Source organism: Anthonomus grandis, chromosome 4 (genome assembly GCF_022605725.1).
Source record: "Anthonomus grandis grandis chromosome 4, icAntGran1.3, whole genome shotgun sequence".
Taxonomy (NCBI): domain Eukaryota; kingdom Metazoa; phylum Arthropoda; class Insecta; order Coleoptera; family Curculionidae; genus Anthonomus; species Anthonomus grandis.
In genome coordinates this window covers 27838104-27861543 of record NC_065549.1, presented here as the reverse complement: position 1 = coordinate 27861543, position 23440 = coordinate 27838104, and the positions used below count along the sequence as shown (strand labels likewise).

General features: G+C 32.4%; 1 protein-coding gene across 6 annotated transcripts in view; it reads right to left on the bottom strand.

Annotated features, from left to right (window-relative positions):
* LOC126735444 (NACHT and WD repeat domain-containing protein 2) overlaps nt 1–23440 on the bottom strand; it is a 77803-nt gene that overhangs the window by 23125 nt on the left and 31238 nt on the right. For all 6 annotated transcript variants that reach the window (XM_050439431.1, XM_050439433.1, XM_050439432.1 and 3 more), the window contains 8 exons: nt 15811–15998; nt 15684–15757; nt 7664–8036; nt 7498–7607; nt 7091–7338; nt 4268–4340; nt 4071–4207; nt 3676–4011 (listed from right to left, as the gene is read on the bottom strand). In XM_050439431.1, coding sequence (XP_050295388.1) covers nt 3676–4011; nt 4071–4207; nt 4268–4340; nt 7091–7338; nt 7498–7607; nt 7664–8036; nt 15684–15757; nt 15811–15998 — 1539 coding nt within the window. The remainder of the gene's footprint in view (nt 1–3675; nt 4012–4070; nt 4208–4267; nt 4341–7090; nt 7339–7497; nt 7608–7663; nt 8037–15683; nt 15758–15810; nt 15999–23440) is intronic.

Sequence of the window (23440 nt, the reverse complement as noted above, 5' to 3'; positions counted from 1 at the left end):
AATGGAAATTAGGTAAAGAATAAAATAAAAATGACATGTTTCAAAATTAAAATGTGTTAAAATGTCTTTATTAGCGATCTTTATCTATTTATTATTACTTTAAGTATTCATAACTTTTAACACGGAAATAATTTTTGCGCCGGGTCTGAGGAGGTTATCTTCCTGTAGATGGTGCTGCACCATCTCATGTTCTTATGAACCTCTTCAGTTCTCGTCATCAATCTGCGGTTATACAGGGTATCCCGAGAGTAATGGGACATAGAACAACAGTAGATTCCTTACGTCAAAATAATGCGATTGAGATGAACTTGACTTATTCTAACTTTAATACTAAGTGAAATACAGGGTGTCGAAGTATTATTTGATTTATCTTTTTTTTCTCATAGGTCCTAAACCAATTAATATACTGGCATGAAATTTAAAACATACGAGTCTTTTAAAAAGAAAAAAAATCGTATTTTTTAAATTATTTTGTTACTTTTCAAACCAATATACAAAGCTGCAAAACAGTTAGGGGATTTAAAAAAGTAAAAACTAACGCAACGAGCACCCTCTACCGAAAACACGAAAACTGTATACGAAAAGTTATTTTCTCTTTTAAAAGACTCGTATGTTCTAATTCATCATATGTTAGTATGTCATTTGGTTCAGGACCTATGAGAAAAAAACGATAAATCAAATAATACTTTGACACCCTGAATTTCAGTTACTATTAAAGTTAGGATAAGGCAAGTTGACCTCAATCACATTAATGTTAACGTAAGGAATCTACTGTTGTTCTATGTCCCATAACTTTCGGGACACCCTGTATTTTCATTTTAAACTACTAAATAATTGTAACGTAACTCAGGAACACATACCCTTCTGGAACCCACCAGGAGTACACATTTATGTTAGGAACAGATTATTTTTATTAATAACGTTAAATTACAAAGGACTTTAATTGACTGTCGTTTACATGTTTCCAAGGTAAGAAGAAAACGAATTAAAATGTCATGAAACATGGCCCCGTTTAAAGATCCGTGAGGATACTAACAAGTCAAAGCAAGGAAGGCCACAAACTCTTAAAAATTTTATTAACTACAAGGACTTACATTAAAATAACCTAAATTGGGTCCCAAATGGAGATGAACCCTCAAACAAGATGAACCTAAAAACTAGATGAGAAGCAGGTAAAAATATTAAAGTAAAAGTAAGCGAAACCCTAAATAAACGTTTTTTTAGATACACAGATAACAGCAGATCGGTCATATTGTAAAAATAATACTTTATGATAGATTAATGGACAGAACTTAATCTAATATCAAAAACGGCTGTTCATGAAATGTTTATGTTCTAACGTAAATATTAATCTTTAACCCAGTCTGATGACTATTTCTTAGTAATGGTACATCCTTTTTTGAAGTTTATAAAATAACCGCTAGGAGGCGTAAATGCGATCTTAAATCTAAAAAAGTAAAATTGTGAATTTCGATATATTAACCTAACAAAAAAATACTTTTATCTTTAAAGTACATACATGACAAACTGAAACTTTTTTGTTTGACAGTTTTTGCTGTATCTCTAAAAATAAAGTGGTGAGAGGTATTCAAAGGTTTCCGTAAAAAACACCCTGTATTGTAAAAACGGCTTAGTCGATTTTAACACAATTATGTTCTGCTAAAACAGCCATTTTTGGGGTTTAAGTGTTTTAGTTTTCGAAGTTTTCTTAGTTTCACATTTTGCCGCCAGAGGGTTTTATTGAAAATTCTGACAAAAATAATCAAATTTTGATCAAAATCAAATTTTTTTCTTTAAAAGGAAGGTAAATGATGCTAAAACAGGCTCTCAAAACTGCATCTCGATGTCTTAAAACATGATGAACTCGATGCCTGAATACATTCAAAAAAATCCTCAGGTTAGCACAAGAGCCATTATCCCTTGAGTTTGGCGTTGGGCGAATAACGGTTTAAAATATTTTGAAACACCATGAATTAATGACGCAATATAATGACTTATTTGAATTTATTTAATATTTATTTTCATTACATTACATTAAATACCTTAAGTTCACTTTGTTTTTGCCTTGCCATGAATCCATTCTCTAGCCAACTCAATTTAATTAGATATGGATTCGGCTTGAAAAAGAATAATAAAGGACTAGCCAGACCATCAACATTATATGGATGACTTAAAAATTCTTGCGGCAACACCAAATCAATTAGAACAGATTCTTAAAATAGTGGAAAAATTCTCTAACGATATAGGAATGACCTTTGGACTGGATAAGTATGGAAATATAAACATTACTAAGGGTAAACTACAATCAGGTGACCTTCAGATAGAAAACGGTCTGGTAATTAATCTAGAAATAAGGCAGGCACAACGAAAATACCATAAAGAATGAGCTGGCTACTAAGTTCACTACAAGAATGCGACGACTCCTTAAAATAAGTCTTTATAGCAGACATTTATTTCAAGCTATTAATACATATGGAGTCAGTTCACTAACTTACTATTTTAGTATTATAGGATAGACTAAAACGGATATTCTAAACTTGCAAAGAAAGGCTAGAACACTCCTAAGGAAAGCCATTAAGCATCACCCGTGCAGTGCCGTAGAACGATCTACTCTACCTCGTCATATGGGAGGAAGAGGAATGGCCGACATAGCGAACCAACTCCGTCAGTAAATTAGTAACTTGTGATCTTTTTTCTTAAGAAAGGCTAGACATTCATCACGCCGTATGTGAAGCAGATGACTCAACACCACTTTAACTCCAGGAGCTTGAGCTGCCCGAACACCGAGAAAGAAAAAATGCGATTGGATGGGAAAACCACTACATCAAACGGACTGGTTGACTTCGAGACAACTTTTCCCCGAAGTTTAAGGGTTTCTTGTGGCTATCCAAGATTTATAGGAAGTAAAACTAATAAGAAATTTGTCGTAGGTGACCCGACGGTACAAAGTGGCAGATGTAGGTAGGGATGTGAGACAACGGAGTCTCTTCAACGTGTCACCGGTGGATATCAAACTTTTGCACTAACGGAATATAAAGAACGACATGATTTAGTTGCAAAGATACTGTATCAAGAACTCGCAGAAAAGCTAAACCTCTTATCAGCAGCCAAAGTACCATATTATAACTATAAGCCAGAACCAGTTCTTGAAAATGATTAACACAAATTATTTTGGAATCGCACTGTACTTAGAGATCAACCGAGTAAGTAACAATAGGCCTGACCTAATACAAATGGATAAAATTTCTAGGAAGACAACTCTTATAGATGTAGATAATTCTATTATTAACAACCTAAGACAATGAGAAATGAGAGAAGTGCGGACAGTTCCAATTATTGTGTCAACAACCGGAATAATACCAAAGAGTCTGATCGAAAACATAAAACTGCTCAACCTTAAGGAAAACATCTATAAGCCAATGCAGAAGTCGACGCTATTATCCACATCTCGAATCGTCAGAAAATTCATCGGAAACGCAGATAACGTCAACTAGTTTAATAAACATATCATGTAATTTTAGTTTAAGTGAATTATGTGCAAATAAAGGTAAAAAACAGACTCCGATATTATGGAAAGGACTTCATCAGACCTTCAGCCTTCTGATATCTGGGATAAGTGTACTAATATATAAAAAGATAGATTAACGATATTCTTGATTAAAAAAATTACGTTACCTTTATTTATATCCCAAAGTCTTATAGATCTATCCCTGCATACTGCATCTGTAGATAAACAAAGACCTCCAGTTGGGTCTAATTTTAAAACAGACACCGGTGCTGTGTGTCCGCTTAGGGAAAATCTACAGTTTCCTGTTATTAGATCCCATACCAAAATCCTCGCGTCTTCCAAGCCAGAAATAACACAGCTACCTTGGGAGCTAATTTCTAAAGATACAGTATTGCAGGAAGGTTTCCACTTTTTAAACAAAGTGCCACTTTGTAGGTCGTATACTACTATAAAGTTAGGACTTTCATCATCTATCTCATGACAGACACAACATACGTAATTTCCTGCAAAAAATATTTTGAGAGAAATCTATTAATATCCACGTTTATTTGATAATATTTACCTTCATAAGTGATAGCACTAAGTGACGTAATGAAATCATGGTGTGGTATTCTGAGGTCATACATTAATTTTTTGGATTTTAGATTCCAAACCAATAAAGGAAAAGGTTTCTGCGTCTCATCACCGCAAACAAGAACCCTAAGACAGTTTATTTAATTTTAAAAACGAAAAAAAAAACATAAGTTTATATTGTTTTACCTTCCATCCCCCGATACCAGCAGAGAATTTAGAAAACGGTCCTCACCAGCTTTGAATGTTGTCACGCAATCGCCTATAAAAATAATTCAAGGGGGTGTTAAATACACTCACTAGTAAAAAGCAGCACTTAACATTTTATATATAGTTTCTTTTAATTTTCTTTAAACGTTTCGTAATGTAATAACTTCTAAATTAATCTAATGACTTACACACAAATAAAACAACTTAATTTAAGTAGTTTTTAACAACAATCAAGCATTTATTTGATAAAAAACTCTTTTGTTATAACACTACGAAAACAGTTAAATTGGTAGTTTCCTTAAGAGACCTTAAATTATTAAAAAATGGGCTTAATTATTAAAAATGAGCCAAACACAGCAACTGTGTTGTCAAATCAACCCAAAATGTTACACGCTTTTTTCTCAGTAAGCCTAAAATCAAGTGACGAATGTCTTGAGAAATTCTCTGAGTGTAGGGTGTGTGCATTTTCACACATCAGAATAAAATTGTTTCAAATAAAATCAACCCAAGGAACAACATATCTTGCTGAATCTTATTAATGTACCTGACAAAAATTAAAGGGCCTTTTGGAATGACGTACAACTCTGCGCGTGTTTCTAAAAAAATTCCAGCCCACACCATAAGTGAATGCCTTTGGTAGCCTATCTTAGGACTAAAAGTACATTCGGCAAAACAATTTTATAGTTTTTGCCATACCTTTTCACGACCATCTAGAGACAGTAGGCTAAATTTCGATTTCATCAGTAAACAAAGGGCACCTCTATTCATTTTCACCCCAGTGTTCATGATTTCTGACAAACTTAAGTCGCATAACACGGTAAGGTCTAAGAAGCCCTAGACCTCTCGCGGGTGTTTGACTAGTAATATTGGCTTCATTAAGTCTTCGTCTAACCGTCAGTTCGCTTACATTGGTATTCTGGTCGTGACGAAACCAATTTCGTACTCCTACAGCTGTAACATCTCGGATACTTTATAAGATGATAAAGCGATCATCATGAGCATTAGTCATTAGCTGGGGGCTAGTTTCGGGTTATCTAGTATAACCTCGAGTTTCCAAAAAATGTGCTTTCATGTCAAAATGAACCACCCTTAATAACTTTTAAAAAAACACTTTTTACAGACAATTTTATATTTAACAAAGTTCTCTCAAGGACCTCGTCACCTCCAGCAATGCGCACTTTGAACTCCATCGCGTGACACATCATTGTAAGCAGCATTAAAATGTCTACTTAACAATGCCAAAAAAAATTAAATCGGTTGACGTAACAGCAAATAGTGAGCTAAAATGTCTGGTAATAATCAATATTTTATTAACGTCATACTTTGGTATGTCCAATGGTTATCCTATAGGATGATACATCATTTTAAAGGGCAAATAATCTACCATCCAAGCGTGTATAAAAAAAATGTGCATTCGCAGACAATAATAAAGTTTGTTTTGGAATTCATAACAAACACTGGTAAGTGTTTGTCCGCTAATATTCAGGTTACATTCGCGAGTAATTCGATCCTTTAATCATTAATATTTCCAGGTGGGGTTTTATTAACTTTGCTTTTTAAATACTCACAAAATGAAAAATCTAGTAGTGTTAAGTTAGTAAGTTAGTTTTGTTATGCCACCGTCAAATGCACGATGCCTACCAATCCACATTCCTGGAAATTGTCCATTAAACCACTATCGAACTATCAAAGAAATGAATGTGAATGTTTTTGTTTGAACTGTGAATGATTTTGTTACTATAAATTCTTACCGATACATTAATTTTTTCAGGATACTGAGTATGATCCTCTCGAAAAAGGTGTGATTATCCCAGTATCTACAGTTATATCGGTTTACCACTCTATTTAGAAAAAAAAATGACTCGTCACTGAAGCAGATGTTCTTTACTAAATGGGTGTCATTATCAATTCGCTGGCACATCAGTTCCCAGAATTCAATTTTCTTAATAAAAACGTCTTCTCCCAGTTGTTAAAGAATTTGAATTTTGTAGGGAAAACATTTTTTTTTTCAAGAATTTGTTTACAGAACCTCTCGAAATATTATTTACCTCTGGGACTTTAGGAATAGATAATATTGGACCCACATTTTTAAAGGATACATTTTCATTGAATTGGTTTAAAAAAAAGCTATATCAAATACAGATTATTTTATAGCTTCAGTTTATATAAAATCAATTTATTTGGAAATCCCATTGATATACGAGTATTCTCTCTTGCACTCATGGAGTTCTTATGGGAAGTACTAGAAGGAGAATTTTGGAAGGAACGAAAATTGACAAATTTCGGTTTTTTTCGGATAACTCCGGAAGTATCTGGAATTTTAAAATTTTTTAAACGTCATTTTATTAAGCTCCAGATTGCGCAACTTTGCCTCCACTGAGCCTGTAACTCTTACGGTTTCCGAGATCCCAATGGTCACCGAATTTGGGACACCTTGTACAGATTGCCTACATAGGATTCCTTTCTTAATTTAAAATAAGAAATGGTGTGAATCCAGAAATTGCAATTTTCAATTGTTTTTTTGTTTAGTAAGTACATATTAAGATATTCTGAGACCATTTCTTCACGCCGACTTTATCCTTTCTGACTATGACATAGACTAGACACAAGAAGTATCATGCTGAGACTTTGTAAATCAGACATTCCGAGTTATGGTATTAGAACTGTAAACTCGGAAGGCAGACTGTGCTTTCGGCCTTTCATAATAATAGCTATACGTGCATGATTTCAATAATTTTAAGCAACTAAAAATATTAAGAAGGGGAAAACCGTTTCATACATTATGGTTATTGTAAAACTTACCTGATTCCAAGTTCATTAAATTTATATACATCCTATTTCTACTGAGCGCAACTAGATGACTCTTATCATGTAGTCCATAATATGGCATCTTTTGGTTCATAACTCCTTTCAGTTTGGTAAGGAAGGTACCATTATTTAGATTATATATCCTAAGTTCTCTTTTACATAGCACTATACATTTATACTGGTCTATAGGTATTACGTTCGTTGGATGTGGGATTGAGTTTAAAGTTCTTACTGGTATACAACTGAAAAATTATTTAAATTTTTTACTGTTTAAAGAATATTTACTACATGAAATTATTTATTTATCCTTTCCATATATTTATCTTTGAGAAACCCTTAATGCCTAATGAAAAACGTCTAAGACAAATACACAAAAAAATAGTTTGTTAAGTAGTCCTTACTCCAAAACATCCCAAACACGTAATCTTTCCTTCTTCGTTGAAACAGTTATAACAAATCTATTGGAATCTGGAATCCTAATGATTAAATCAGTGTCAGGACATTGATCGATCTGAAAATCAATAATCAGTCAAGTTAGATAGATTAGTCGATTTACCCAATTCTTACTTCCTTCTTTAGACCTTCAGGATTTAGAGCTATTAAGGTTTCTATTGGTGGTTTCTGCGATGCTTCAAAGATATCTTTCAAGTTTTCGTCTATACTCTTTCCTTTCAAAAACGTAAACATATGTGAGTAAAACTGCCTGCCATCATAATTAAGTATTGCTGCATGCGTTTCTAAAAACTCCTTGAGCATTGTCGTAAAATTATTAGACTTTTTGGACTGTATAAGCATTAAGTCTTCCAAAATTTGAAACACACTGGATCCACATATTTTATCGAATATCCAGTACATATCTGTCAGGTAAGTAGAGCTAGACACATCCTCTTTAAGATGATGATAGTGGTAGGGAAGCTCATCAAGTTTTCTTCTGTTGTAGCTATTAAAAATACCCTTATATTTAATACTGCGGGTGTAAACCATGTGTATATATTTTTTTTAATCCTAGCAGCTTTATATCTTTCTAAATAGTGTTTTTAATCATTTGAGGTGAAATTTACCTCAGAAATTTACTATATTAAAAAATAAATGTAAAGTCCCTGCTGCTAAAACTCATTATTTCAATTGCAACCATTAAGAGGTTTTACTATAAAACTAAATACTTATAGAGCAACATAAGAGGTAGAATTTCGAAATTACTTCCTATTGTTAAATATAATATTAGCACAAGCTTTTCTATGACTTTCTAATGAGTATATTGGAGACACTGGTAAGAAAATATCGATAATTATCGATGACATGGACAATGTGTAATTACACATTGTCCATCGTCAGTAAACGTCACCACTTGCGGAGCACCATCACCAAATTATTGTTTGATTTAGTTTTTATTTTAAGCAAATATAATACTCATCTTAGCAATTTGACGTAACTATCTATTTTCCTGGTAGTTCTTGAACAGGATGTATTTAGAAAAAAATATTGTAATAATTAAATATAACACCTAATAAAAAATATCTAATAGAAAGTAGATAGGAAAGAAGTTTTTCCGATCTAATTTCTGCTTTATGAAAGAACTGCTTTATAATATGAAGAAAATATTAGTCCCGGTATTTCCTAAAAAGAAATCCCTGTGATCTATTTTGTGGTACTTTAATCATGGTTTTGCTGTAATAGCATTATAAAGCTATTCCTAATAATGTAACTAAAAACTTTTTAAATAAATTTAATGTCAAAAGTTTGAAGCCGCTTCTTACCAGACCTACACGATTCTATGGCTATTTCTCTATTATTGGATAGTATGAGAAAGCAAAAGCCAATATAAACAGGCAAATCCAAAATATATTTTTGAGATTAAGATAATATTATGTATGTAATAATATATTTTTCTAGTAAAAGATATTAGCTATGTGAGTTTGATATAACATTTAGTGTGGTAATATTATAATAAAATCATGAATACCATCTAGGTAGCTAACTCATTAGGATAGTTATCATAATCTACATTATTAATTTTAAGAACCTCATATTAAACTTTCTATTAAAATCGGAAAAAGTTTATGGGTGCTACTGTATAGTTTCTCTTGTATTCCAGATGCAAAATATATCACACGTACTTCTTTTGTTTTTATCAAAGTCATGATAATCAAAATGACATTTTGCTTATTCATATTTCCTGCTGGATATCTATAAGTCTTTAGGCGTATGAAGCAAGAAGTTTCCTCTTTTTGCTTGTCATCTACCATTCTATAAGTAAATCATCTTTTTCCCTTGTTTTTAAGCATTTAGATTTCATTCTTTTTATTAATTTAGCCTCTGTTAATCACGGACACTACTTTTAGGTTTTCTAATTTTTCTAAACCAGTTATCGAAGTATTCAACGTGTATTATAACGATATTGGGTCCGCCGCGAATATCACCTGTTTCTTGTCATTCCGGAATCATCGCGGTGACGCAAGCTCTACACTATGCCTCTTACCCAGGAATGTAATATGAAATACTTGTAGTATTAATCGTACATAGCTTAAGAATTCCCAAAATGAGAAAGACTTGGGTGTGGGATGGACTGTAGCCTGGCCTTTACTGATCATATCATAATTATGGTAAATGAGGCTAATAGGATAATGGGTTTCATCATCAGATCTATTAAAGGTTTTAATGCTGAGTGTTGTCTGAAACTTTTTTATAGTTGGATATTACCCAAATTAGAGTATGGGAGTATTATATGGTTGGCCCAATATAAGGTGTGTATTGAAACTATAGAACGTGTACAGCGGAAGTTTTTGAAAAATATGTACTATAAAAAATTTGGACATTATCTTTTACATACAGGTTGTCCCGAAATTACATCGCAATATTTTACCAGCCGCATCTTTGTCTAAAAATAAGACAAAAAGTCCATATACAGTATGGTTCAAAAGTGCATCGTTTTTAAGTTACAGGGTGTTTTATGAATCATGTTAAAGATGGTTTTTTGTTAATATATCCGGAACGCCTAGTTGTAATCTTTTGAAATTTTCAAAATTTACTATTGGTTTTAATAAAAACTGATATTGCAACCATTTTTGCCAAAATGTATACAGGGTCGTGTAAAATAAGTGGTCGGTAAAGTTTAAATTGTTAAAACTTTTTTTTCTAGCAACTCCGTGATAATTTTGGTATTAGAATTGAAAAGAACAAACATTTTTACATAAAAAAGGTGCTCTTGTCTAATTTCGATAGAAGCTTTCATTTTCGAAAAAATTAGATGTAAATGTTTTGCAGAGAGAACGCGTAAGTTATTTTGATAACAGTTAATAAAATTAAAAAGCATCTTAAAAATCCGTTGGGGATAAACATGACCTAAGACTATCACAAATGCTTTATTTAAGATCAAAAATTGTTTTTCGAGTTCAATTGTTTTTTTTTTAATGTAATTGAATAGGTAAAAAAAAGGAACAATTAATTTATTACCAAAAAAAAACATAAAAACACCAAACAAAAAAGCACAAATTACAACAAATGTTCAAAGTGGTTTCCATTTTGCTGAAGACACAATCTTGCCCTACGCGTTATTGCGCGAGTAGCCCTTAAAACAAAAAATGGATTTCTCTTTATTTCATTAACAGCCCAATTAATCCTTTGCATCAGTTGTTCACGGGTATTTATCTCCACGGCATATACCAACTCATTTAAATGTCCCATAAATATTAATCTAAAGAAATTAGATCTGGAAATCGAGGAGGCCAATTTATAGGACCACCTTGACCAATCCAACGTTCAGGAAAATGGTTATTCATCCACTCACGCACATTGCGACCAAAATGAGCAGGCGCTCCGTCTTGTTGAAAAATCATGTTTTGGCGTAAGATAAGAGGAACTTCTTCCAGAAGCTCCACAAGATTATTTTCCAGCATATGAAGATAATTCTCCGAAGTTTAGCCGATTGGGTAATTCTATCGGGCCAATAAGTTGGTCCCCGATTAATCCCGCCCACAAATTTAGCAAATTTTAATTTTATAATATGCAAAAATGCATATTATGCATGTTAAATGAACCATTTCGTGTGAAAGTGCCTTCGTCCGTCCATAAAATGGAAGGAATTAAGTTTGGATTATTAATTACCCATTGACAAAATTGGATCCTCAACGGAAAATCGTCTGGCTCTAAATCTTGGACCCGCTGGTAATGAAACGGATGTAACCCTTGGGATCTTAGCATTCTTCCAATCTAATAAAAATTAAATTACTATCGTAACAATAAGTAATTTTTTTAATTACTTACTATAGAGCGAGGGATATATGTGGCTCCTGACACATTTCTTATACTTGCCCCCGGATTTTCTTCAAAAACATTTAAAACATTTTCTAAATTATAATCTTCTTGTAGACCATAGCTCCTTGTTCACGAGCTCTTTGAAAACTTCCGTTATTGCATAAATTTCGGTGAGTGTTTATAAAAACTTGACGATCTGGAACATGTCTTAGGGGAAATCTTCGGCGATACTCACGGACAGCCGCTAAAGAACTGCCATTACACAAATCATAAACAAAATGCATGTCAGCTAACTCTTGATTTGTAAATCTATCCATAATTTTTGAAAAATGAATCACAAAAAAGAACCAATTTACTTTGCCAAAGCAAATTTAAAAAATGTGAAATGTCAACAAAATTTAACAAATAAACTAATTGTCAACAAACACAGCTAACTATTATTTTACAAGATGTTATTTGTAGTTACTTTTTGAAATACCAATTCATGATTTATTAATAATTGATTTTTTCGAAAACGGAAGCTCCTATCGAAATTAGACAAAAGCACCTTTTTTATTTAAAAATGTTTGTTCTTTTCAATTCTAATACCAAAATTATCACGGAGTTGCTAGAAAAAAAGTTTTAACAATTTAAACTTTACCGACCACTTATTTTACACGACCCTGTATACATTTTGGCAAAAATGGTTGCAATATCAGTTTTTAATAAAACCAATAGTAAATGTTGAAAATTTCAAAAGATTACAACTAGGCGTTTCGAATATATTAATAAAAAACTATCTTTAACATGATTCATAAAACACCCTGTAACTTAAAAACGATGCACTTTTGAACCATACTGTATATAGACTTTTTGCCTTATTTTTAGACAAAGATGCGGCTGGTAAAATATTGCGATGTAATTTCGGGACACCCTGTATAATTATCATTATCATCATACTTTTGGGAATCTTTGGAACGTTATCACAAGACAGCCGGCAGATTAAAACTTATCTTGTATATATGTATAACGTATTGATAAATAAAATTATTTGCCCAGAATTTCATTTATTGCTTCCGTTTTTTGTAAATAATGGAAATACAAGGCAAAGAAAAACTTTTCACTTGGATCTTTCCAGATCAAATATTTATATCAATTCCCCAGTTAATAGAATAATTATGTTACTATTTTAATATTTATGCTTGTGATTTAGACTTAGATTTAACGAGTTTGAATTCTTTCATTTAAATAATGAGAATATGCTTTATGCTGCTCAAAATCAGACCCACTGTATTTGACACGGTAGTATATAATATGTAAAATTTAATTATTTTTTTCATTATTGACATAGTTTAATGTAATTGTTTTTATTTTTTTATTTCTCAATAATACGCATTGGATATATTTTATAGTGTAGCATATTTAATTGTACTCTAGCTGTATACTTATTTATAATAAATAAATAAATAAATACTATTATACTTTATTAATAAGAAATAAATCGACATAAATAGTAATAAATCTGTAAGTATTTTAGTAGTCTTAAGTAATCGTGTACGTGTAAAATAAATCAGTTGACTATTTTTGGGCATCGAGTGTTTTAATTTATTTCTTAATGAAAGGTACAAGCGCTACAATATTCTCCTTGGGAAAGATCTAAAGGAAGATGACTTGAACCGTAGCTTGGAATTTTAACTTCTTAACCGAATGAGCGGTCAATGGTCTTCTTAAAGGGCATTCATAATTTACTCATTTTAATTAGGAGAATACCTATTTTCCTTTCCTCAACATAGATGCAACATCTATCCGGTAAAATAGAGCCCTCGAAGAATTGCGACGAAGAAATGAATACGCAATATACAATTCTGCAAGATTTTATGTAGACTGAATGCTATTAACAAAAATGAAGTGACATATAAAATAACAATTTCTGAAATTTAATAGTAGTTTTTTTAATGAGAAATTTAGAGGCGATCTGTAAATAGGTTGACTACAAAATGGTATGCCTAGAACTAACCAAACTAAAGAATAACCCTTCCAACAAAATGAGATCCATAACACTCTTAGCCCAAAGACTGCGAGTTATAGTTTCAAACCATTAGCAAGAAAGATTTATAGTATATAAAAAGAAATAGAAATTTTATAGTGGAATAGGACTCGAATTTTAGGTTAGACAAACTATTTATTTTACTTATTATAATCATATAAAAATGAATACTTTCAATTTCAACGCTAATTTGATGTGAACATATACATTATATCAATGTAAGCACGTAGACAGTTAAAAATACGAGTGTCAACAGTTACTTTATTTAAAAACATTTCTATTTTAAATATTAAGAATTTAAAAGCTTAAAAAATCACAAAAAGAGCTTAAACGACAAAATGTAAATAAACAAATCAAACTTCGTAAACACATATACAATATATAATATATTACGAACGAAAAGTTTCTTTGGTTTCTTTTCTCTATAGTTATCTGATTATTACGGTAAATTTTTAAAATAACTGAACTTGATTTTTACTTTTCTTCACACTTGTTGTTTTTAATGAGCCAATCTAGACAACATTCTTCAAAACCAGAAACGTTGTTATAACAAAAAAAAATTCTTTAAACTATTTTTTTAAATAATTATGTGAAGTGGCTTAATATTCTCTTGCATATTCTCCCCAATATACAGGGTGGTGCGATTTCGACTGTTTTAACAGAAAACTCGTATTTTTCGAACAAATAGAAAAAAATTGACTTAGATGTCATGAGCTCAATTTTGTAAAAAAAAAAATTTAAGTCATCAAAATTTTACTATGTCAAACTGTTTGGCCGCTAGGGGGCGTTTCTTGAATTTGGTCGATTTTGGTAATTAACCATAACTTTTTTGCTATTAAATATAATTGACTTCTGAAAACACTTTCTCAAAGTACTTTTTAATGATAAATATTTTTATACAAGGTATTTCAGAAAGTTGATATTCTAAAAAAAAATTTTTTTTTTATGGAACACATTATTTTTTTATAAATTCTTAAAGCCATTGAATTCCCTCTTTTCAAAAATATATAACACCATATATCTTATTTTAGCTGTTTCCGATATTTCCGATATTACATTGTCATTTTTCCATTTTCGAAGTCTTTTAATTTTTATAGAAGTAGGCTTTGGTAAAAAACAGCACATGTCATATGTGACAGCCAGATAGAAAATTGTTTATTTCTCCTGTCAGTAACATATTTAAATTTGCTGTATTTAGAGCTGTATAGTGCTCAAATATGTAGAGAATTAAAAAGAAATTATGAAAATTACGAAAAAGTTGACATGTTAAAGTGCTATTTTCTGTCTAATGAAAATTCCAAGGCAGCCAGTGAATTATATTTAAATACCTTTCCTGAACGTCATCAACCAGATAAAAGAATATTTCCAGTGTTAAAATTAAATCTTGTAAAGCACGGAAGTTTTAAAAATCTTTATGAAACAGCCTGTATAAAAATATATAACATAAAAATATTTATCATTAAAAAGTACTTTGAGAAAGTGTTTTCAGAAGTCAATTATCTTTAATAGCAAAAAAGTTATGGCTAATTCTCGAAATCGACCAAATTCAAGAAACGCCTCCTAGCGGCAAAACAGTTTGACATAGTAGAATTTTCATAACTTGAAATTTTTTTTTACAAAATTTGAGCTTATGACATATAAGTCAATTTTTTTCTATCTGTTCGGAAAATATGAGTTTTCTGTTAAAACAGTCGAAATCGCACCACCCTGTATATACAGCATGTTTTTATTTGATATTTAATATTTTATATTAAATAGAATTGTATAAGTTTAATTTTAATTATGTCTATAATAATGTAAATAAAATGAAAATTCACATACCTAGTAATTTTCTAAAAATTGGTAAGTAGATAATATTTTAAAATAATTATACATATTTTATGATGTCAAAGTACAAGAAAACTGCTTGCACACAACACAAAAAAACAATATAAAATACCTGCTAACTAGAGAGGATAGTTTAAAAATATAATCAATACTCTTTGTTAAATAAGCATGATTGTATTTTCAAAACTCTAATCATGGAAACAAAATAAAATAAAAATTGTAAGTAAAAGCTTTATTAAATCATAATAATGTACATGCAACAAATCATAAAACCTAAGTACCAATACTCGTGGAGGGTAGTAAAAAATGAAATAAATCAATACACAAATTACTTTTTTTTGAGAAACTGAATGGTCGTAAACAAATTGCCATAAGAGCATTTTTTGTGTACTGACTTTTATTAGAAGCAAATTAAGTAGTAGTATCAACAAAAAATAAAACAAAAGTGAAAAATGAAAAAGTGCAGCAATCCAGCCATACCATTTGCCTAAATTGTTTTCTTGAGTCATCACCCTCGCCTGAAAATTCTTTGGAATTGGTTGGCACCATTTTCCCTACAATTAAAATAAAAGTTAAGGACGTCATAAAAAAATATCTATAAACTTACATTATAATAGTCATATAATGTTTCATGTGCCCACATCTTGAAATTAAAATATCTTTTGCTAACTGCTTTTCGCAAAAGGTCGTCTCTCCATTGAATACCCAATACACCACCAGTAAGAGACCAAAGAAGAAAGGGCGCTAAGTGTTTTATGAGTCTTGGCCAGGCTAAATTAGCTGGCGCCCAAGGAACTAAAAAAAATAATTAAATATAGTTTTTATATTTAAACCCTGTAGCCAGTAACCATTAAAAAGTAAAATAGAGAACACTTTATTTTTCTATTATTAAGAAATTTGTTTTAGAGTAATTTATTATCAATGAAATACGAGATATCAGTTCTTTTAATGCTCGCTAGAAATACCCTCGCCTCCAATAAAGATAAATGAATTTCTGTCAAGTCTCTGTCTTGACTGATGTTTTTTGTAACAAAGTATTAAAATATTTATTGATTTAGAAAATATACATTTGAGAATTATGTTTGACCGGCGATATGATCCCGTCCTGATGACACCACATATGGTCAAGATCAATAGGTTCCAAATGAGGCACAAGCAACTGTGTTATCAATGCACCCGTCTGCAGCTAGCAGTTATTGAGTCAGTTGAATTTGTATATTTTTAGACAATCAAAACGCGTTGTTCGGCCGTGTTATGCTCCATGTTTACTAATCCCATCTGTCAACAATGATCAATCTGTTACGTCATAATCATGTGATATTCTGACTGTCAATCATGGCGCGCAATTCAAATCTTGTGTTCTTATTGAAACAGCCTTTATTTTAGTAGTTTTTTGTCAATGTGACTCTGTCTTACAGGCAATGAATTAACTTTTTTTTCATAACATTGATCAATTTGTATAATTATAATCAGCGCTAGGTTTATTGGACAACTGAAATCAAAAATGTATGTCACCCATCCTGAATTCTTAGATGATTTTCGAAACCGCATCACTAATGAATGCCATCAAATTACACTTGATATGTTTCACAATATCCGGGAACATTTTGAAAAGCTGCTGTACTATTGCATGGAAGTGAACGATGGATATCTTTAACAATTAATAAGATAAAACGGAGGTACTAAACAATAACATTAATTTTAAATTCGCGGAAAGCCCTGGCTGAAATTTGTAAAACGAAGAGCTATTTTAAAGAAAATGTAACACCCTGTCAAAAGATATATCATTATGGCTCTTCCTACATGATAACATAAGGGTAAATGCCGGCTCCGCTAAGCGGTTCAAGTTATAGTGATGGAATTTATGTGAAACAAAACTATACGGGAACCAGAATTTAAAAAAAAAATTACATTTAAAGCCGTTAACTTTCCTGGACTATTTAATTTACCATGTAGCTTCATATAAGACCATTTCTAACAATAATATTTACCCTTTACTCATAAGCTGTCATTGAAACTTTTTATTTCAGAAATGTCATTTAGTATTGTTGTGGAAAATTCCACAACAAAAAATATAATTTTTAATTTAAAAGATTATTTTTAAACAGGCGGAACTCATCAAACACTTTACTGAGAATAGAAGTATTTTTCTTCAGTTCAGAGAATTTTGCCCCGGCACCAAATGCAGCGGGAGTAAGCATTCGGACGTTGTGATTGGCTAGTTAGGTGACAAAGCGGGAGAAAATAACGCCATATTATTTAATTTGAGAGATATTGATCAACGATGAGAGAGAACACAGGGTTCGCATTCTCCACTATTTTTTGGCCCAACAGCGGCGTACTAGTATTTTTAAACGGTTTTGAATTTGTTTGTTGAAATATTATCATACTAAAATAAATACAGTCCACTCATACAATAAATTGTGTGCTTAATTAAACAATTGACCCAATTTAATGGTCATTCGTGCCGGATAATTTTGAGGAAATTTGAGGCAGCCCAAGCAGAAATCAGAGAATTTTTGTGACTATTTGGTTATGGTTTTTTCCAACGAGCAGGGACGCGAATAAAGAATTTGTGAGACTTCGACTGGTTTGACATAACACTGCAGTTTTAAGGTAGGAGATTTCCGATTTATTAACTTGAACTTCGAACAATTTGTGTTTGATTAGTGGCGTTTTAGGCTTAATTTTTTCGTATATTTTAATGTGAACTTTTTACCGAATTTTATTCGTTTTTATGAACTTGAAGACTTAACTTTGATGGTTTTTAATACACAAAACTATCGTGCTCAACTAAACATTTAGTTTTTTGTGATTATTTGACGATACTTTTAACGTTGTATTTGTGATGTAAGCGGTACTTTTTTCTCTTTTTTTACTTAGTAGTACGTTAAAAAAAATACAAATTTGTAGTGTAGTATTTTTACTTTCATGCTAATACTCGTTACTTATTTTACTTTGATAAAATATTATTATAGTATAGTATTTTACACTTACGCTGAGACTTGTTATGCTTTAACTCAATAAGTACTAGGTATATCTTAGTTTAAATATTTGACACTTTTACAATTTTGGTAGACTTGTTAAGTGTAACGTATTGACATTTGTAAGCTCACTTTTGCATAATTTGTCTTTACCTTTTCATATATTTGTATTCACACATTTGTCTTGTATTACCTTGTATTAATTTGTATACAATTCTTGGAATCTTTTATCGAAATGGAAGCGCTAAGAAAGCAGAGGGGTATTGCAAAGGGTACCATAACTAGAAGTAAATTAACTAAAATTGAAAAGCTAATTTACCTAAAAAGTTACCTTAGAGGGGAGGCATTAAGTTTAATTTGTAATTTACAGTTGTCTAGTGATAACTTTGATGTTGCCTTAAAAACTCTGAAGGATAGGTATGATAATGAATTAAATATTATTTGTGCTTATATAAAAAACCTCATCGATGCTCCCTCTCTTAATAAAAATAAGTCGATTTTACTTCGAGATCTTATAACGGTTCTTAAATAGAATATAGAAGGTTTAAAGAATTTACGTGTTAATGTTGATCAATGGGACCTTATATTTATTTATACTTTTTCACAAAAACTAGATGCCGGTACTCGAAAGGCCTTTGACTATGAGCTAGGTATAAACTCTCGCCCTACTCTAACCTTATTTTTTGAATTTCTCGAAAAACGATGCATTATTTCTGAACGATCTTTTATACCAGACATAGGAGTAGATTTAAAACATACAAAAGTGATTCATAGAGTACACCTTAGCCACAGCAACTTTCAGCGAAATGATGCTATTGTGCCTTCTAAAACACAAGTGAACTTTAAATGTATTTTTTGCAATGTTGTTGGACACAGAATATACAAATGTCAGAAATTTTGTGCTCTCTCCCGTACTGAAAAATATGATGCTGTAAAGGCTAAAAAACTTTGTTTTAAATGTTTAGGCTCCAACCATACTACCCAAACTTGTTCGTCACGTACTTGTGGTATTTGTAATAAACACCATCATACCTTGCACTCAGATTTGAATCAACCTAGGCTCTTGCAACAATCCAATCAACCTTTAGTAACACGTAATAATAACTCAGAAGGACACTTAAGTAATATAAACAACCAGCAAATAAATCAGATGTCTTTGCAACAAAATCGTGCTCCCTTGCAGCAACATCACACTTCTTTGCCACAAAACTCATCGCATCATAATCATGAAACTTCTGTTGTTCACACTAATGACTCATCATTGGATGCTACGTCATCTCACACTGTATGTTCGATGCTCTCAAGTGTAGAGACTCTTTTGGCCACAGCGCTTGTAAAATTTTTTGATTCTTATGGTGAACCTATACTGGTAAAGGCTATTCTTGACTCTTGTTCTACAACTTCTATAATTACTGAGCGCATTCTTGATAAGTTAAACATTTCTTCTCAATCTAGACATATTAACCTCAGTTGTATTGGAGAAACAATGATGCACTCTAGCAAAGTTGTGAACTTAACGTTTTACTCAAATATTGACGACAGCTGTCAGTTTGACATAACCTGCACTGTTCTACATAATATAACAAAACCCTTGCCATCGTCCTATTTAAAACGCGACCTGATACCTATACCTCCCACTGTAACTCTCGCAGATCCAGAATTTTTTGTTTCTTCGAATATTGACTTACCTCTTGTAGCTGATATATCAGCTACTTACCGGAAAGATACTTCGCCTTGAGGGCAGTTCCCTTACTCTGATTGGTACATACTTGGGCGATGTAATAGGTGGACCAATTTCTACAGGTCTAATTTCGAATAAAGCTACTTACAAGGATGCACAACCCCAAACTTGTTTTTTTACACTACAGTCATCTTTGGAAACCTTGATGGAGAAATTTTGGGCTCAAGAAGAGTTTTTGACTAAAGAAAAGCACCTCTCTGCTGATGATGAGCTAGTTGAGAAAATATTTTGTGACTCAACTTGTGACGTTAGGTCATGCCCAATATATCCCTTTGGAACTGTATAATAAAGACGGAAATCACAAGTATTTTTTACCTCACCATTGTGTGATACGAGATCAAAGTCCGACCACAAAATTAAGAGTGGTGTTTGATGCCTCTATGCGGACTTCCACGGGCATATCATTAAATGATATAATGTTAAAAGGCTTTACAGTGCAGCCTGAACTTTTTGACATTCTTATTCGGTTTAGATCATCCAGATTTGTAATTACGGCTGATATTATGAAAATGTTTCGATGTATTCGAGTTTCTCCTCAAATGACATTTTTGCAGAACATTTTGTGGCGTGATAATACAGATGAGCCTCTAAAATGTATTGAGCTTCTAACGTTAACTTATGGTACGAACAGTGCGCCGTATCTTTCGACTCGTGTTCTAAAAGAAATAGCTCTTAGAAATAAAGATAGGTATCCTCTAGCATCATACGCTATTTTACAGCAGACATACGTTGACGATATTCTTGGTACAAGTGATTCTCTAGAAGAATTAATAGAAACTCAAAAACAGCTTGTTGAAATGCTCCAAGCTGCAATTTTAATCTTCACAAGTGGTGTTCTAACAATGAGGATCTTATGTCTATTTTAAATCTTGACTCATCGTCAAACTCAAAAATGTATGAAATTAAATCTGACAATAGTCATAAGATCTTGGGAATTTCGTGGAATGCAACTACCGACCAGTTCTCGATTACTCTTCCCAAACCTTCTAATAAGGTAGTCGCAACAAAACGAGAAGTTTTATCTCAAATCGCTCAACTATTTGATCCATTAGGTCTTGTTGCCCCAAATGTGGTAGTTGCTAAAATTATAATGCAGAAAATTTGGCTATCCAAAATTGACTGGGATAGTATTTTAAATCCGCAACTTTTACTTGAATGGACAGATTTTATAACCCAAATTCCTCAGCTTGAAAATTTAAAAATAGCGAGACATTTATCTTCTAATGAGAAAATTTTGAAAATCCAGCTTCACGGGTTTTCTGATGCCAGTTTAAGGGCATACGGCACATGTGTCTATATTCGGACTGTCTATGTAGATGGTCAAGTTACAAGTAAATTGGTGGCGTAAAAGAGTCGAGTTGCTCCTCTGAAGACACTTTCAATCCCTCGATTAGAGCTCTGTGGAGCTTTACTATTGTCTAAATTGGTTTAAAAAACACTGGTAATTTTATATGATAAACTTGTCTTTGACAGCGTTTACTTATATTCGGATTCCCAAATAACACTTTGCTGGATCAAGGCTCATCCCTCCAAGTGGACAATTTTTGTTTCAAACCGGGTCTCGGAGATTCAGCAATTAACTTTTTCGTTTAACTGGTGTTACATAAAGTCTATAGATAACCCAGCTGATCTTGTATCCCGGGGTACGACCCCTAGCGAGTTAATGAAGTCCGATTTATGGTTTAACGGACCTCAGTTCCTAAGATCAACAGATTACGAGTTTCAAAACTTTAAACTGCAGGAGCCTTCAATGGAAAACGTCCCTGAACAAAGGATCTCAAAAACTGTATTTCATTCTTCAAAGGAACATACATTTTGGGATTCCATGTTTTCAAGGTTTTCATCATTTTCGAAACTACAGAGAACCTTAGCATTTATGCTACGTTATTTATCTCGGCTTAAAAATCGTATATCAAGTAGAAATGTTGACACCCTTAAGGTTTTACCTAAGGATGAACTATTAAGTTCAATATCAATGGCTCAACCTCTTGATGTAAATGAACTCAGAGAGTTAGAACTCTGTATCGTTAAAATTATTCAACTTAAAGGACTTTCTCAAGAGTTGAAAGATCTACAAAATAACAAGCTTATTTCAAACAAACCTGTTCTTAAACTTCACCCATTTATTGGCGAAAGAGGCCTCCTTAGAGTGGGTGGCCGTTTAGCTTACGCTGACTTGCCCTTCGAGCAAAAGCATCCTATTTTGCTCCCATCGAGACATCCTGTTGTTTTCTTAATGCTTAAATTGGAACATACGTTTGGGACACGCTGGGGTACAATGTGTTTTGTCCAACTTTCGATTAAGATATTGGCCTCTTGGCGGCTTGACAGAAATTAAGCGCATTATACGAAATTGTAATATATGTTTTCGTTTTAGCGGGTAAACAGGCCAGCAAATTATGTCGAATCTTCCTAAGGATCACACGACACCTTCACGTCCATTTTCAAAGGTCGGAGTTGACTTTGGCGGCCCTTACTTTGTTAAAAACCCATTGGCAAAACGCTCATCCTTATCAAAGGCCTACATTTGCGTCTTTGTATGTTATTCTCACTTTAAAACGATTTATATCCCGTAGGGGCAACCCGGTAATTATCTATAGTGATAACGCTACACATTTTATTGGATCAAACAATCAGCTTAAAGAGCTTTACAACTTTTTCCGTGACAAATCTACGAAAGACGATTTAGAAAACTTTTTGTCAACAAAGAGCGTGACCTGGAAATTTATTCCTCCGAGAAGCCCACACTTTGGTGGACTGTGGGAAGCAGCCATCAAAAGTACCAAATACCATTTGCAGCGAATTGCAGGAACAGCTCACTTTACCTTTGAAGAACTATCGACAATATTAGCTCAGATTGAGGCCATCTTAAATTCCAGGCCGTTAATTCCTATATCTAGCGACTCTTCTGATCTTTCTTGTCTCACACCTGGACATTTTTTAATTGGTCAAAGTTTGACAGCCTTTCCAGAGTTAGATATAATAGATTTAAATGAAAATAGACTTTCAAGATTTCAACGTTGTACGAGAGTACAGCAATTATTTTGGCGAAGATGGGTTAAAGAATATTTAAATCTTCTGCAAAATAGACCAAAGTGGCTCATACCTAAAGAAAATTTAAAGGTAGGCGATGTTTGGAATGGCCGGTGGCGAGAATTATCGAGGTAGTTCCTAGTCAAAGCGGCAAAATTAGAATCGTCAAACTAAAGACTAAAAATGGTATTTTTACGAGGTCTATTACAAAGGTAGTCCCATTACCTAATAATGATAATATAAATATTTAAACTGTTAAAGTTTTATCTGTGTTTGAAAGATAAATCTTTCAACGGGGTGGCAGGATGTTGTGGAAAATTCCACAACAAAGAATATAATTTTTAATTTAAAAGATTATTTTTAAACAGGCGGAACTGATCAAACACTTTACTGAGAATAGAAGTATTTTTCTTCAGTTCAGAGAATTTGGCCCCGGCACCAAATGCAGCGGGAGTAAGCATTCGGACGTTGTGATTGGC